This window comes from Lygodium microphyllum, chromosome 12, assembly GCF_053477565.2.
Source record: "Lygodium microphyllum isolate KBCC chromosome 12, Lygodium_microphyllum_v1.1.10, whole genome shotgun sequence".
In the NCBI taxonomy this organism is placed as follows: Eukaryota; Viridiplantae; Streptophyta; class Polypodiopsida; order Schizaeales; family Lygodiaceae; genus Lygodium; species Lygodium microphyllum.
In genome coordinates this window covers 131,206,373-131,225,074 of record NC_141146.1, presented here as the reverse complement: position 1 = coordinate 131,225,074, position 18,702 = coordinate 131,206,373, and the positions used below count along the sequence as shown (strand labels likewise).

The following is an 18,702-nucleotide window of genomic DNA, read 5'->3' as shown; positions in this document are numbered from 1 at the left end:
TACTGTCACTCAGATCTGAAGGCATCAGCATCAAATCAAGAAGGGGAAGATCACTTGGAGTAAAAGACTTTTGCAGATTTGGTATTCATTAACACTAAGTTAGTGCTTTTTAGCACTTGTGTCTCTCAATCAATTCTTCTGTTGCTCAAATCTAATAAATTCTGAAGTTGATTTGCTACTGTTCCCGTAAATCTAACATGGGCAAAGACTCGCCAAATGCTCGATTCAAAGGAGTCGGATTCCACACTTGGCAAACCCGCATCAAGCTCATCCTGATGAAGAAGGGTCTCTGGGCCATCACAAATGGCAAAGAGAAGAAACCGCGGGACGCGGACCTTGCAACTACTTGGCAAAAGAATGATGATAGAGCCCAGGCCATTATCAAATTGGAGCTAGACGACAGTTATATCCATCATGTGGATAACTGTGAGACCTCACAGGATACATGGAAAAGACTTGACACCCTGTTCGGTGCACAATCTAAATCATCAAAGTATGGTCTCTTGATTGAATTCTTCAGGCTTGAAATGAAGTCCAGCACATCACTTGCCACACATCTCAATTACATGGAAGGACTCCTAACCCAACTTGCAGGAATAAACATTAAAATGGATGAAGATGTTTGCATCGGTGTTCTACTTAAGAGCTTGCCTCCTGAATATAATAACGTATCAACAACTTTAATCAACATGCCAAATCCTGAACTTGTTGATATCCAGGCATCACTGTTAGAAGAAGAAAAGAAGCTAAAAACTAAAGAAGAACCAAGTACCTCTAGAGATGAGCATGCATTATATGTTGGCAACAGGTACAAAGGCAAGAAAGATCAGCTCTTTTGTGACTTCTGCAAAAGGACCGGACACACCGAGAAGTTCTGCCACGCAAGAAAGAGATCCCAAAAGTCCTATCTAGTCGCAGTCAAAGAAGAAGAAGAAAATGAAGCAAAGGAAGAAGAAGATGAAGATCACCAGGATCGGAAGGACAAGACTCATCAGTCCTTGTACTCTCATAATTCTGATAGACTGTTTTAATAGCCTTGTATTTTTCCTTGCCCTAATGCTTCCTGCCATAAGCTATGTAAACTCCTTATGTAACTTGGCATTACAGTCCTTGTACACTTTGTGAGGCCCCTGTTACAGCCTCTGGATGTCCACCATGTTTATGGTACCCACACTTAGCTTTTTCTTCGACAGCCTCTGGTGTTTTGCCATGTCTGTGGTATGCCCACACTTTGCAGGTGGTTCTCATTACAGCCTCTACACACTTTGTGCCTTTGCTAGTTGTGATTGAGGAGGGGTGTTGAGAATCAGCAATCACACTCAAACAGCCTCTTTGTATGGAGTCTCAGGGTCAAGGACATGCAGGCTAACTTATCCCATATGCACAATGGTGCCTACTGCAGTTTCCTACTTTCCTATAAAGCATTGTACTTGCTTCCTTTCTTAATGCAATGATAGTACTCTTTTCATTTCAGTAAAGTGTCAATGTCATTGTCCACATACACAAGATTGTGTTTATGAGTCCAAGTCTCAATCTTGGAACCTAATTCACTTGTGTAACAAACAGTGTCCATTCCATCATGAGTCTACATTTCTCCTTCCATCCTCCATAGCTTCCGGTTATGTCATGCTCTAGATCCCGCATTTCTAACAAGAAAGAGGTCTCAAAAGGCCTATCTTGCAGCTCTAAAAGAAGAAGAACATCATGGAGCAAAGGAAGAAGAAGAAGAAGACCATCAAGAGCAAAAAGAGAAGCCTCACTAGTCCTTCTATTCCTAATTTTTTGATAGACTTTTTTGAAGTCTTGTATAACCTTGCCCTAATGCTTCTATCATAAGCTTTGTAAACTCATGTAACTTAGAATTATAGTATTTGTACACTTTGTGAGGCCCCTACTACAGTCTCTAGATATCCACCATATTTTTGGTATCCACACTTAGTCTTTTCTGCAACAGCCTCTGGTGTTTTCCATGTTTGTGGTGTGTTCACACTTTACAGGTGGTGACTCACTAAAGCCTCTACACACTTTGTGCCTTTTAGGTTCTAATTGAGGAGGGGTGTTGAGATTTAGGCAATCACACCTAGTGTAGCCTCTTTGTATGGAGCAGTTTGGGTAAATGATATGTAGGCTATCCAAAATCCCATAAGCATAAAGCGGAAAAGTGGACCTAACCTAAATCTATAAAGCATTGTACTTTCCTTTCATTTTGAATGCAATATGATGGTAATTTTGTCCTTTCAGTCAAATGTCTGAGACATTGTCCAACCACACAAGACTATGTTTACGAGTCCAAGTCTCAATCTTGGAACCTAATTCACTTGTGTGACATTCTATCTTCAACTCTATGTCTTCAAGCCACCATAGCCATGCTCTGGATCCATGTTTTTCACATCTTTTTCTCTCTATCTGATTTTGTAACACCATCAATACCATGAATTTATTGATTCTCCAATTTGTTGTTGCAATCCTTGGCAACCAAACTAAGGAAAGTGAGCTTAGCCTTTTGCTTGTTAACATTAATCTCTATTAGAGTATCCATCTTTGTATTCATCTCTTTTGATAAAATAGTAAAGAGAAAAGATGAAGTTTAATTACATTTAGTGAAAAATGAGGAAGTTGTACAATAGTTGGTGTTGCAAGGTAGGGGGAAAGGAGATAGGGAGGAGGCATTGTAAACATTTTTAGTGTATCCTACGTTTTGAAATTTCACATGGATTCTTCGAAAATTCATGGCCTCTCTCAACAAACTTGCACACTCTTCATTTGTTATCATGAATCCTATTTTTAAGCAACATATACGAGATATCTCATAAATCCTTGGGAATATATCCTATTATGAAAATTTTATTAGAGTCTTGGCAAATGCTACTTAAGATTCAAACCCTAATTTTGGTATTGGTAATCACAATTGAATATAAGAGAGAATGCTTACTAAGTAACTTGAAATCTAAAAGTAGCTTACTTTGAAAATGCATCAAATATTTTTATCCTTCTGGAGTGGAGCCAAAAGGTAGATCAATACTATTATTGTAGTGTAATGAAAAAATCTTGAGTATAGCACGTTTATAGAAGAATGGGGCATGGTAGTTGGTTATTGCAATTTAAGAAATGTTGTTGTGTAAATTGAGTAGAATAAAGTTGACATAGGACTTGTACTTTGGTCAAGTCTTGAACATGTAAAGTTCATTGGTCTTCAATGGTCAATCTATTCTATGTTTAGATAGAAATATTGCATCATGTTTAAATGGGAAAGAAATAGTAGGGTGACAACATCCCTCCTAATTCTATATCATTTTTTGATTCCTTCAAAATTAGTTTGTGGCCTCTCAATATCAACAAAGAGATGGCCTATTGGATAAGCCTATAGGCCTTAGAAGATGAGTAGAAACTCCTCTAATCTATGCAAGAGAGGCATTATTGAGATAACTAATAGCTTAGAAAATGTTGGTTAAAGAGGCCACATGAGGATCTTAGGAATAATAGGTCAACTATTGTATTGAGTACTAAAACCTTCTCTCTTATGGTACATGGAGGAAAGCTTAGTAGTTTGAAGGAAAAATGTTGTTTAGTGGTAACTTTGAAGATGTTGGAACTCAATTTAATGAAAATTTCAACAGTGAGAAATGTTTGAGTATATGAAGTCATCTGAGCATTATTGCTTCAAGACTTTCTATAGAAGTTGGAGTGGGATTCACAATTTATTTTTTGTTTGAAAGTGTAAAGATGGATAGGTCAACCATATTTTACAAAAGGAATTAAGGGCATTATTGGAAGCTACATTAATAGAGCTAATGGTCGATGTAATCATTTTCCACCTTGTTACTAGAGCTACTAATATTCTAGAAACTTGAGGATTTGGTAGAATTTGGGAGGAAAAGATTGAGTATTTGGCCCCTTTTTATAAGGTCACAAAAAGGGTCTCTTTACGACATGGGTCATGGTATCAACTTGTTAGGGATTTTTAAACCTTTGAGATTATGTGCATTGTACATCACTTACAATCGTATGATTAAATTCATTCATATTTCTCTAGGAGGATACAAGAACATCAAGCTATACAAATCTCAAACTAGATAAGAAATGCGAAGTAGACAAGGAGAGAAGAGTTGAAAAGTAGTAGTGAAGTCTAATAAGTCATTTAATTTTTGAAAAACTTGTTAAGGATAAATGATGCATGAGAAATTGCCTAATTATATGATATAGATATCACAAATATATAACTCATATGTATTATAAAGTTTCTACATACAAAGTAAACAAGATTACAAATAAAGTTAGCAACCATATACAACAATAAAGTGTTCATCATCTTGGAGTCAATATCCATAAGAAGTAGTAGTGTTTTCTAGTTGTTCAAGGCCAAGAAGTCAAAATGACCCTCCTTGTTCCTAGCTTGAATCTTCAATCTCAATGTTTTATTCTTGAAGAATACTTGTTAGATCCACATCCACCTACATCACACTATTTAATTTTAGACAAGGTAGAGATTCTCTATTGAATCCATTAAAAACATTGTCATATTTCTTATCCAAAGATATCAAATATTAAAACTTATGATTCAATTCCAAATCTGGGGAGAAAGTGAAAAAATCACACATTTGAAAGGATTTCCTTCCATTTAAACTTAGAAGCGTGGTAAGATACTAGAAGTCCTTACAAAGAGCTAACATATGACTATTAGCTTTATAGAAATATAAGGGAAAGGGTTTCAATTTCAATATATTTTTTGCGATAAATTCCAATGCCTATGCCAAATTTGGGTATTTTTTCATCCTATGACCTAATGTAGACTATCTCTTGACCCCTTAACCCTATCGCAACACCTCAGTATAGTGGTCCATTACTTGCTATTAGCACTACAGAGTCAAGCTATCCTATAGATTGTGTTTGCTGAAGACATCTTCTTGACATTACTCTCTCCTTTTGAAGATTTTTTGTCCTTGAAAACAAAAGTGGGAAATCACTTCTTGAGTGCAATAATGTTCTCCTAAGTAGAACCTTCTTTAACTCTATCTTTCGTCTTGACCAAAACTTGTTTTCAAACATGATGATGTGTATGATGCTCATGGAAATCCAAGATACGTTCTTGTTCATGAGTTTGAATTGATGGTTCAATAATTTCTACTAATGCTCCTTGGTCTAGCAAACTATCATCATTACCAAGTTGCATTCATAATCTACTAACATGAAAGACTAGATGGACTTTACAAAGGATGGTAGATCTAATTTGTATGCAACTTCACCAACACATTTAAGGATTGTAAATGGGCCACAATACCATGGAGATAACTTAGAAACTATTCCAGAATTAAAACTTCTTGAATGTTCCAGAACATGTAAGTAGACCTTATCACTATTTTCAAAACTGACTAAGAGAGAATTATGAGTGGCCAATTGAAATGAGCTTAGGTAATCCACTAGATCCATGAGCCCTCGATATTCCAAGTTTGCATACTAGGTTGCAAGATGCTCACTAAAGGTCACAGAGGAGGATGTAGATGGATCCTTCTGGTGGCTAACCATGTTGAAAACCCCCCTGCCAATGAGGTAGTTACCATCTAGGGTGTCAGCAATTAGGTCCCATTGGATCATTATGAATCTCTTGTCAAAGGTCACAGAGGAGGATGTAGATGGATCCTTGTGGTGGCTAACCATGTTGAAAACCCCCTGCCAATGAGGTAGTTACCATCTAGGGTGTCAGCAATTAGGTCCCATTGGATCATTCTGATTCTCTTGTCATTTGACCCATAGACATTTATCAATTTCAATGGTTCTTCCTCGCATTCAATGGATATCATCTTCATGATGCCATCATCATCCAATTGGAAGGTTCGGAATAGGTTCCATGAAATATTGACTACTATCAGGCATCTTGATCAGGAACCACCAACCCCATTCATGAAACAATGGTATTCTTTGTAGGAGAAGTTAGGACCCCCCATTTGTGCCTTTACTTAATGGCTAAATTTAAAAATTTAAGGGCCATCTAGCATTTGAAATGTGCATGAGCCATGTGGAAGGAAACCTCCCTTGTACTCACTAGATGCCAAGTGATACCAATTGAAATCTATCTAAAGCCCTCTATGAGTAATTGTGGCCCAACTCTTAGTCCTCACATACATAAGCGTGATCACGCCAAGTTTGTTGCCATACATGCTACCCTTGTGACTTAATATGTTGATGATCCCATTGATGTGCATCTAATCTAGCAACATTAGCAAGCATAGCCACCCCAAGCTATCCTCTAGCTCATTCTTTCTAGCATCTAGCTCATTCTTGCTAGTGGCTTGCTCATTATTGCTAATATCTAGCTCACTCTCACTAGTTCCAAGCTCCCACATCCCTTCAAACTGCTTATCTTTGCTAGGATATGAAGGCGACAACAACTCATTAGCACATTTTTGTTATTTTCTATTGTATGAAAGATAACATGATTATATTGATTCTCAAGGTGATCTTCTAGCCATGTTTGTGGATTGATGTTGGATGCAACCAAGAGGAAGAAAAAATTTAATGAAGTAAGATAATTTTTATCAATGCATTTTTTCCATTGTTTGAATGGAGACCTAGAGGCCTACTTTTGATGTTCACAATTGGAAAAAGTATTATAACTAGGATGAGCTTTAAAAAATAATTAATTAAAAGTTCATTCTTTATAATATCTTTTAATGTGGTCATTAATATGCTCTCTCTTCACACACACACACACACACACACATCTCTCTCTCTCTCTCTCTCTCTCTCTCTCTCTCTCTCTCTCTCTCTCTCTCTCTCTCTCTCTCTAACCATTTGAAAAAATGTCTTTCTTGGAATTATATACAAAAATATCTATGTAAGTACTATTTGTGTAATACAAAATAGGTACATAAAGTGCAATGGAAAGCAAAAAAATACCAAAGTTTTCAAGCTCATACCATAGTTTAGACTTTTTTGTAAAAAATCAAACAAAGCAATGCAACTTAGGGCCTTGAATTGTTTTAGTTCACATGTTTCCCTACTAGTCATCAAAGAAAGGGACACATATCCAACAATCTTTAGCTTTTTTATTTTGGTCTATGAGTGGTGCAACTTGTGGAAAGTCATGGACCCAACAATATCTCTTCAAACACCCTTTTCTGTCATAGATTTTGGCAAAACCTAAAACAACCATAAATTAATTGAAAATATTAGGAAAGCTCCATCCATTTAGTAGTAACAAAAAGAGCATAAGTAAGCAACTAGGGCAAGATGAACTTGGAAGAATTTGTTAGAGCACTCAAATGGTGCCAATATACCCAAACATACATGTTTTCTCAAATCACATTTGTAACACACTTCTACCTTAGCTCATGCCTTCTCAACATTAGAGAAAGAAGGTAGAATGTTCATTTAATAAAATATTTGTAAAGGCCAAGGATTCAATAAGAAACTCTTCACTAGCAAGTTCTCACAAAGTTCTTTAATCATTCCTAGATCATGCCATAGTTTACACACTTAGACCCTAGTCTTCAAGCTACCGTATAAAGATGAAACACAATGACAAATTAGTCAAGAGGATGACCCTCCACAAGGGAAAGCATCTTGACACCATGTATGTGACTTGAAGTTGGATGAAGTTTTTTGAGAAGGGTGGTGATATTAGGAGAAAAAGAAATTTTGACAAAATAAGAAAAAATTGAATATTTATATTTTTGTGATTCTTTGCAAGAAGCCTACTTCTTGTGCATGCTTCTCCAAGCTCTTCCTATTCTTTTTCACCACCATGATAGTGAGGTGGGGGCCAATACCCTTCCACAAACTATAGTACACTCCATATGACCTACAAAGTCTTCAACCCACAAGCAAAAGAACACTTATGATAAGGTAAACCCCTCTAGATTAGACCCCCAACAACATTGGAGAGTCTACCACTATGGTGGGAGGAGATAGACTTAACAACATGAGAGAGAGTCTCACTAGGGTGTAGGATAAGAGTTTTGATGGCCAAATGATGGGTACATATGACAATAAAATTGGCCCCTCTACATCTCATGGGAAAATTGATTCAATTAATAATATGTCTACCTACTTGTAGGACCAACCAACTGTAAAGTTAGAAGCCCCCCAAAAAAGGCCAAGTTGTCCTTAAACAAGCTCCAATCGGCTAAAGATGAGGTTGACATGGATAGAGATCATGAGAATGTCATGAACGTGGGAGTCCATGAAGACTTTGCTAAAAAGTGGTAGAATGCTAGGAAAAAACTATACCTAGCACTAAAGCATGCCGAGGAGAATCTAAAATTCTTGCTTAGATTTTTTCCATTTCTTGTGCACATATATTTGAGCTTGGTGTATGGTTGGGTCAGGATTGCCAAGCCACGCCTTTTCCGTGGTTCTACTTCACTTTATTCCCACCATGAAGACATTGCTAAAAAAGTGGTAGCATGCCAAGAAAAAACTATACCTAGCACTAAAGCATACCAAGGAGAATTTAAAATTCTTGCTTAGATTTTCCCCATTATTTTGCACATATCTTTGAGCTTGGTGTATGGTTGGGTTAGGATTGCCAAGCCACACTTTTTCCATGGTTCTACTTCACTTTATTCCCACCATGAAGATTTTGCTAAAAAAGTGGTAGCATACCAAGGAGAATTTAAAATTTGCTAAGATTTTCCCCATTATTTTGCACATATCTTCTTGAGTCAGGATTGCCAAGCTACACCTTCTCCATGGTTCTACTTCACTTTATTCTCACAAACGAAGAATTTGAACTAAATGGCATAACTTGAAAAAAGATTGAAAATGCTACATTTCACAAAAAACTTTTGTTTGCTTATCATTATAGATAGAATTATGGTTAAACTAATTTCATGATTGTCAAGTAATCTATTAAACTCCATTACGATAGGCTTGAACAACCTTATTAGTAATCTCATGACCAAAGAGCTTGGGCATATTGGAGCTTAGATCTATCTCCACACCTTTATCTCGTATTTGTATATCCCTTTCAAAAAGCACTTTACTCTCATCACCTTCTACTACCTTTGCTCTGTTAGAAAATGCATCTAACCATTTGAAAAGCACCTCCTTAGATGTCTGATGTACAATCTCTTTTATAAGAACATCAAGGTCCTCCTTAGACTTTTGTTGCAAGCTCTTAAATTTGAAAAGCAAGGCAGTGGGTGAGACCACACTTCGAACATACAAGGAGTTTGGAACATAGACTTTGGACTGAGGTATCTTCTCTAAACATTTTCTTAGCTTCTCCAAGCCAGTATCCTCGTAGAACCGTTTGAGGTACTCAGGGTGTAAGACAACATCCTTTCTGGGTAGGAAGTCCAATAAAAGTACTATGCTATTGCAATCATTTTGGATAAATTCAAACATGAAATGGGGAGCATCCACTTTTGGGCCGAGCATCACAATGATTGTTGCAATGTCCAAAGTGCCTGTTGTGAGTTTGCAATGTAGCCAAGATCCCAAGGCAAAGCTGACCTACATTCACCCATTTACAATCACAAAACAATACCATGTTATTTTGGCAACCATAGTTCTAAAAGAATGGACTTAATTATGAGCACTTTATATTTATTTACAATGTACACATTGATTAAAAGCATTTATTGTACTTTGACTTGAGGTTTAAAGGGGTGATAATCTTATTAGGAGAAGGATGAATAAAGAAGAAAGCAAGAGAAGAGGTTATAATGAAAGTTCAAAGGCGTTGACCCTATTTTGTATTAATGTTTGAAAAGGCAAGAATCTAATTAGGGGAGGAGACAATTCAAAAGCAAGGGAAGGGATTAAGGTATCTAATGTATGTTGTGTTAATATTTAAAAGGGGGATAATATAAATAGGAGAGGAGATGATTAAGTTAATTGGAAAAATGAAAGGCATTGACTTTACTTTGTTGTTAATGTATAAGATAGTGAAAGTATATTATGAGGAGAGATGATTAGGAAACCAAGTAGATTGATATGGGAGAGCAAAGGCACTAAGGAGATCTCTTCTCTCTTGCCATGTTGAATTGGCTCCATTGTCAAGATCTTGTGGTTCATGTAGATAAGTGACAAAGAGACAAGAGATGAAGGGGTCTTCTCCCTCTTGCTGTGTAGGATTGGCTCCATTGTGTGCACTTTTTGGATGAGTGCAAAAACTCAAGGTGCATTGTGGTTCTTGGGGGTGGTTTGGGAATAGGATTAGAGTTAGAGAAGAGATAAAGTAATGTGAAGATTGGCCTTTAAATGCATGTATTGAGAGATTGATTGAAGCTGCCCTCTCTCTTGTATCTTTCTGTTCATTCTCACATCAGTGAGAGATGAAAATATGTCTGGAAGGCTAATGGTAGTAGTATTGGTAGGCATAGGAGATGATTAAGGAAGCAAGGGTTCTAGAAAAAGGCATAAAAAGATGTTTAGAAGGGTAATGGTAGTAATATTGGTAGGCGTAGGAGACGATTAAGGAAGCAAGGTTCTAGGAGGTGATTAGTACATGTGTGTGTGTGTGTGTGTGAAATGATCCATTAACGTCTGCTAGAGGCCAAAAGGTGTGTGTGTGTGTGTGTGTGTGAGAGAGAGAGAGTGTGTGTGTGTGTGTGAAATGATCCATTAACGTCTCCTAGAGGCCAAAAGGAGCCATGAGACCATGTCAAAATCACCTATGAGACCACAAGTTACAATTGTGTGGAAAACGATACAAGTGTCCGGAACATATAAATCTAAATGCAGAGAGAGAGAGAGAGAGGACGAGAGAGAGACCTTGCCGCGATCTGAGCCAGCCCGGAGGACGACGGATCCTTGGGCGGTGTGCTAGGAGTTGTGGAAGCGGACGACGTCCGCGGGGGTCTGACTGGGCGACAAGAGCTGGCCGAGCTCCTGGTCCAGAGTGTCCGCCATATCCTGCAGGAGGCGCCCGGCAGCCTCCGACAAGAACGGGAATCGAACCCACGACATGCCTGTGGCAGATCCTCTCCCCTTCCCATCCCCACATTCATAATTAGCAGCTGAGTTGATCTTCTCAGTAGGAGCTTTTGCAGACGCCAATGCAGAAGCATACGCGCCAGCTGCTGCCGAATCGCATCGGCTTTCCGGCCCGCCTTCCATCAATGATCATCGACCAGCCTTTGATCTGAGACCCTTCTCGCTGCAGTTAAAGGATAGTAACTTGTAAGTTGTAAGTACTTCTGCAGAGAGTGTCACATCGTGCCCCCACTTTGTGCCGTCGTGGGACGTGCCCATACATGTGTTTAATATACGTTTTTCCCAAAACTAAAGCCTTCATGAGCGAAGGCTCCAATTCCATTGTAAATATCACGACAAATGTTGAAATTTACAAAAGTTTCAACCACGAAAATTTGTACTCGTTATGAAGATTGTCTAAGGTATGGTTTTTACACATGGCAAACTAGGCTCGGAGAGTGCCTAGTTTCCTCGTGGCACTTCATGCCGACATTGGTGCTACACACCAACTTAGGGATGGTTGTTTGTTCTCCCGTTGTTCCTCTCGAGTGTTTATTTTTGAAGGGCTAGGCCATATTTTCTCCTGAAGGTCTCTCTATGATCATGCCTTTCCACTTGAAGGTCACTTTTTAAAATATGGCCTTCAAATTATGTGTGCAATAAATATTGCTTTTTGGGATTCTCTAGCAAGTCAATAATGTCTCAGAAGGGCTGTGCAACCTTTAAAAATGAACCTTGTTCCTCTCTTTCTCTCTCTCTCTCTCTCTCTCTCTCTCTCTCTCCCCAACATTTTTCATTATCTCTTTCAAATTGTTTTATTTTCTCTTTCTCTCTCCTCCCAAGCTTTTATTTCTCTAAATAGAACCACATGTATTTTGTGGTTTGGGGGTGAGCAGGGCGGAAGGGGAGTTTGCTGAAAAATACATACAAACACATTGCTAGATATTTCGTATCCTTCCCTATATTAGCCTTTGGAGATGTTTCCTTTTTACGCTCCTTAAATTTAGTGGATCATATGCCTACATTTTCTAAGTTTGTGCTTATGGTAGTAGAAGACTATGTAACTTAGTCTATCTATTTTGTATTAACATTGGTGTCACTAAATTGATTACTTATTACACATTCTCTATTTAATAAATTCATGTCAACAATTTAATGACTCACTTTTCTTTAAGTGTTGATGATGATCTAGCATTGCCATGAGACCATTTAGAGATCAGTATTCCTAGTGTATCACTTAATGGGGTGATCAAAGCACTGTGACGGGGATATTTGGTACAGGCAGTACAAGTTATGAAGGGGGAAATAAGTGTTTGCCAAGTGTAAGAGTGTACACAAGAACCAAGGAGTTACACATAAATGAAGATGGACTGAGTTTTAAAAAGAGGAAGTGCATTAGCATTGTGTTATGTATTTATGTGTGCATCTAGGGACGCTTGGGAATGTTTTACTTGTGTATAATGAGCATTGCATTCATTTGGGGTCATCCTCTCCCCTACAAGTCAAGGTTTAAGGTCTTTTCTTTCATTAAGAAAGACGAGAGAGGGAATTCTCTCACTAAGAAAGACAAGAGAACGTGATCCTCTGGAAGTGAGGAGAGAAGTGATTTTCTCTTTCTAAGGTCTAAAATGACACAAGATTTTGTGTGGAATCCAATCTTAAGGTTGAGGCCCAATGCAATCTAATGAACTCTCCTTATGTATGAATCAAAGTGGTTGCATGGACCACAAGTTAAGAGTACAGTTTAAAAAGTTATTTTTTTGAAAAATCTATTTTTAAAATATCTCGCAATAGAAAAACGATCTCTAAAAACGGGCCGTGAAGGTTATCGAAAACAGCGAGATCTACAACTTTTGTGTTGGACATTTTTTCATCCAAACAACGTACAAAGAGATATCTCGAAATTAGTGCTGCAGAGTGGAGCAACCACATCTTGCATGAAGAACAACTCAACTCTCTCTCCAAGAAGAGAAGCTCTTGAAAGCCTATAAAAGAGGAGGCTCTCTTTGGGTGTGAGAGAGAGGTAGAAGGAAGCATCACTTTGCATGTATCCAAGAGGAGAAGAGAAGGTGCAAGTGCTATGGAAGCCCTGCTAAAATCAAGTTCCAAGAGGAGAAGAGAAGGTACAAGTGCTGCAGAAGCTCTGCTGAAATCAAGTTTCAAGAGGAGAAGAGAAGGTGCAAGTACTGCAGAAGCTCTGCTGAAATCAAGCGCCAAGAGGAGAGCCCTACACATATTGTGTAGGAGAGAAGGAGACTCAAGAAGGATCAAAAGGTGCCAACTTCCAAGTCATGCAAGTATTAGCCAGTTGTATACTGTGCAAGGAACCGTGATCTTGTTTCCAAGATCTACAAGTAAGAACTGGCTTATGTGTAACGGAGGAGCTTGCTCCTTGTCAATAATATAACTCCAGAAGGGGGGGGGGGAGGGGGGGGGGAACTGGCCCATCTTCCAGTCCCTAGTGTGTTGCCAATTTCTCTACCTCTCTCTCTATATCTTTCTTATCTCTCATCTATTCTCCCTCTGTGCCAACATAATATTTGCTATATATATTTTAAGTATATAAGAAAGTCAAGTGTGTATCTTAGATTTTATAACAATTTCCATTTAGAGATAAATTATATAATAGGTTGTAATTTTTTTGTATAATGAGAGGGCTACGGAGCTCAAGCCGACACATGTCTCCACTACCCCCCCTTGCATAATATTAGAATAGATAGTTATGCATTGATACCATGTGGCCCTTTATATTCCTCAAGAATATAATCAAGTTCAATCATTGAAGTAAGTGAATAAAGCTGCTTGGAAAGGTGTAAATATGTATAATTATAATTATATAAAACACATACGACATACATAATCCCTGGTTTACAAAGGCACATAGAGAAATGTGTGTGTGTGCGTGCGTGTGCGCACACACGTGTGCTCTAGAAGCATCGGCAAATTCCATTGCATATCAATGCCTCACCTTGTAGTAATATCACCTTGCCACTTATCTGCTTCTCCACTTGTATACTCCTCTACTCATCTACTCCTCCACCACTCCTTAGTTGCTTGCCTACTGGGATGTTGCATACTGCTAGCCACCACTAGAGAGAGAGAGAGAGAGAGAGAGAGAGAGAGAGAGAGAGAGAGAGAGAGAGAGAGAGAGAGAGAGAGAGAGAGAGAGAGAGAGAGAGAGAGAGAGAGAGAGAGAGCTTTGCTGCTCTCACGAAGAGAGAGAAGGATGCATTGTAGAGAGAGAGAGAAGTATGTGTCACTTTCACAAAAACATAGAGAGAGAGAGGGGGAGAGAGAGAGTTGCATTGCTCTGATAGAGAAAGAGAGATAGATGGAATTGTTGGAACCGACCTCACCTAGCTATTGTATACTACTACAAGCTCAAACTAATGTATACTACTACATCTCAACCTAATATCGTGACTCTTATGCACTGTACTCACAACAATATATTGCTTTGATTATTATAGACTACTCCATGTCTATGCTCAAAGATGTGCTCATGATCAGAGAGAGAGAGAGAGAGAGAGAGAGAGAGAGAGAGAGAGAGAGAGAGAGAGGAGCCAGCCATAATGCCACACACACACACACACACACATTCTGATTTGAAAGAAAGAGAGAGGAGGGAGAGAAAGAGAGGCTCCTTGCTCCCCATTTATTATTATTATTATTATTACTTAAAGAGAGGCTTCAAGTTACTTTGGAGATGAAAAAGAAACCTTTGATATTTTTGAAGGTTTGGGTGACTCCTTAAGCACCACATAGGTTTGGGTATCATATACTTACTTTGGAACTCACTGAGGCAAAGTTGCAAATAATATGTAGTAAAAAGTTATATGTAAACATATGATATTATGATGTTGAGATCCTTGCCTTGGTTCCTAAAACATATTTTGTTAATACTTACTATTTTTTGTTGTGAATAGATTTGAATGTGCCGCATGGGATGTGTGATGCAGGGATCAAACACATGCACCTTAGGAACTCAACCCACACATAATCCACTACGCCATGACTCCATTTCACATATTTTTTAAAAATTTAACTACCATGTTATTATTCATTCATGTAGTTATTATTCATTCCAAGGCTTTAAGTTTGACAACTCAATTTTACTTAAATTTTGGAAGTGCCTTGAAAAACTAGAGATTTGTAACACTTAATGATCATTAAGCTAGTAGTGGTGTGCAACATTAGAATGTACTTAGCTAAACCCATGAATGTTTGGAATACTCTCTATACTAAGTAGTTGTACTAGCTATAAAAAAGTGACAATTGATTATTTGTTTGAGTTTATACATCTAGAACCTCCACTTTAAGGCCTATCCAATGATATATAGCATGACACACAATTTTGCATTATGATCATGATTTAGCCTTAAGTTTGATGTGATAAAGCAATCTTACTAGTTATGTGCAAGACAAAAAATTTTGGTCCACATGATCACAGATTGAGACTAGTCACCTGGTCATGTACTTGGAAGACCAAGCTAGAATTGTATATATTCCATTCCATGTGGTGTGTGTTCGATCATCCCAAGCTAGAAGATAAATATATTTTTAAGAAATATATCCTTACAAAATTGAAAATGAATTTCAAATCCCAAGCTCTACAATGTAAGGTGTCTAGGGGATCCATTATATCCTATATACATGCAACTAACAGTGGGTCCATTATATCTTAAATACATGCCTACATGGAGAGGAGTGGTTATGTATTCTCCTATTCTTGATGCATTGAATGCTCTCTCTCTCTCTCTCTCTCTCTCTCTCTCTCTCTCTCCTGAAACATACATGAACTTAAATTGTAGGGTGGATAATTTTGCCATCATTAGGCACTTGATCCTAGCCATCACCATCCATACTACTTTCAAGCATGTGGACTTACACGAGTAGGTGTTCCTTAGGTCTACCTCAAAACTAAAGCATCCAACCTCATCCCACGAGGATCGACTAATAGGTTCCTAAAGATACAACTACAGTCTGTAGTAGTAGTTTAGCATTGCATAATTTCATGAGCCATTAGAGACTCAAGGCAAGCAAGCATCACACTTGGTTCAAGCTAAGAATCAACCCCTCTACCCATAAGGCATAGTCTCACACTAGCTCGCTAAAACAATGCATAGCCACCTCTAAGACTCGACTCTAGGAATAGTAATATTTGTTGGCCTTTTTCTAAACTTTGGGAGAAGTGACCTGATTAACCAAGTCCACCCAACCATAGGACAGTTTCATTAGAAAGACCATTCACCCAATTTTCTTTAATGACATGGTATATTTTAGTTATCTAAGCAAACATAGTACTCATACTCTGAAAACATATCAAAACAACTTTTTAAATTAATTTTTACATAGGGTTTTTTAAAAACACAGTAGTTTATATTGTTGTCATATTCACAATTGCTTCGAAGAGCAAACCAACCCAAAAACAAGTTGCAGTCTTTGGAATATCCTCATATTTTATTTAGATTTAATAGTACCCTAATCTAACATAAATCTTTGAAAATATTTTTTCTCCTCGAAGCCTATTAAGTAACTCATGAATCTGAGGGATAGGATATTTATTCTTGATGGTTACTTGATTCAATGCATGATAATCAATGTAGAGCCTAATGGTTTCATCTTTTTTCCTTTTGAAAAGCATGGGGGCACCCCAAGGTGAGATGAGCCGGATGAACCCTTGCTATAGTAGTTGCTTTACTTGTTCCTTTAATCCAATGTCTTTGAGAATGGACATTTTATAGGGTCTTTAAACAACTAGTTTAGCTTCTGGGTTAATATCCCAATCAACTTCATGGCTAGAAGGTAACTTTGTTAGATCTTCATGAAACACATTAGCATATTTGCTTCTTTGGGGTATATGGATAGTTCTACCTTGTTTAATTTGATCAAATAGATGGATAATCTTTTCTGTAGATCCTTAATTAGCTAGTCAACTTTGGCTAATTACAATCTAGATTTTCTTTCCTTTTCATGAGCTTGGACTAAGGTCTCTCCAATGTCATTAAAGGTAATCTTTCTGTAACATACCCACCTCGATTACGCGATGAGTGAAATTTTAGTAGTCGCCCCGAGTTTACCTTCTAGTCATCACCATCCGTACTCTAACTAGAATGATCGGATTATGTTTGCCTAGTTAACCCTACCCCGCAAGGGAAGTGTCCTGTTGTTACCCACACAGAACCGACCTGAAGGTTCTTGATTGACCTAACAATCATCTATCACCAACTAACTCACGTCTGGAGGTGTCCTTTGAGAGGCTTCTTGTCCGAAAGGAGTGATTGCCATTACCCTTGGTTCATGGACTACAATGCTTTTTTCTAGTAGCAGACTAAGGATTTATGAAATCCCTTGCAATGCTCTGGCACAGCCGTCGTACCTTTCCCCTAAGATAATTTACAGTTCGGTTTTAAGACTAAACCCTAAGTAAGTCGATGAATCGGCCCTTCCTAGAGTGTCTTCCTAGCATTTGTTTTTGGGAAACCTCTCGGCCAACCGAGACCACCCTACCATAGGACTGGATTTGTTGGGAATCCATCCACTCGCTTCCCTCTATGAAGTTTCTTAATTATCTAATTACCTACCACATTACATAAAATACATAAAAAACTTCTTTAATTAAAAACCCCTTTATGCATAGTTGTTCGTCTGCGTAATTTACTCATGAACATACAATAAGAATAAAACAATTTCGCTTGATTATATTCCATAATGTGGGTTCTCCTGCCCATACAGGAGAAAAAAATACAATTTTACGTGTTGCCTTATCTGGCGTATCTGCACGTTACCAAGATCAAATCCATCTATAGCTAGCATTTTTAGGTGTCCCAAGCAGAACTTGGGCCATACAGAGGACCAAGTAGTTTCTAGGTGCGTAAAGGATTTACTAGCCAGAGGCCCCCTTGGAACCTTCGCCACCTCCTACTTAATATGATCCCTAATGGGAGATCTATCACCATCGAAGTTAGTCTATGCTTCTGCGGGGCGGTAAAAACATCCCCTCTTGGTATAGGGATTCAACACCTATCCTTGGGGGAGGTATATGGCTCTTCAATTTATATCTATTCAAATACTTAATTCAATCAGGATCTAATCTAGAAAATCACAAATGAGATTGATGTCTTCTAGCAATTATGACTTCAAACACTCATGCAACTTTCAAATGATGATTAATCTTATAGTAATGGACCTTTGAAATTCATGGCAGTGAGCTCTTCCCCTAGGGTATCTAGATTTTGGGATCTCTAACCTCTCAGTTTAAGGTTTATAATGACATTCTTGTAACCAAGTTTCTTGGCCTTAAGTTCATTTCTTGAACTTAGAGATATTTCCGGTCTTAAAATATTCTATCAAAGCTTCTAGATTAAACTATATCCTTGACTAATTTCTTTGGGGTTAGTTATTAATAAATCCATCTTGAAAATTTCCTCACGATTTCTCTTGAGTTCTAGAATAATTTACTACGTGATGTTCTAATAATTTACTACGTGAATACTCTAAGCTCGCAGTATTTCTTAAGAGACTTATCTTATTTCTATTGAATTGGAATATAAATTTTTAGGAAAAAAACCTGTGGTATCAAAACTGGTAAAGGGTTGTTATCTGCGACCGTGACTTCATTAGTGACTCCCGTACTTGCAACTCCAACTATTGATTCCACATTAGTAGGGTCATTCGCGACTTTCGCTTTTGAATTCTTTTTCTTTGGGGCCATGACGGAAATATGATTCGTAGAAGAAGAAGAACACGATAGCAATACCAGTTAGCAAGGGTGTAAGACTCTCA

The 18,702-nt window shown here is 37.9% G+C and overlaps 1 protein-coding gene across 1 annotated transcript; it reads right to left on the bottom strand.

Moving 5' to 3' along the window:
• Positions 1-8,791: 8,791 nt before the first annotated feature.
• Positions 8,792-10,853, bottom strand: ACD2 (accelerated cell death 2 (ACD2)). Its single transcript, XM_087689026.1, has 2 exons — positions 10,717-10,853; positions 8,792-9,453 (listed from the first exon to the last, which is right to left on the bottom strand). The coding sequence occupies exon 2, from the start codon at positions 9,376-9,378 to the stop codon at positions 8,848-8,850; it is 531 nt and encodes a 176-aa protein (XP_087545152.1). The 5' UTR covers positions 9,379-9,453; positions 10,717-10,853; the 3' UTR covers positions 8,792-8,847.
• Positions 10,854-18,702: the final 7,849 nt, after the last annotated feature.

Bases quoted from the DNA above. Each gene is read 5' to 3' on its own strand.
- ACD2 (XM_087689026.1), bottom strand. From the start codon at position 9,378: ATGCTCGGCCCAAAAGTGGATGCTCCCCATTTCATGTTTGAATTTATC.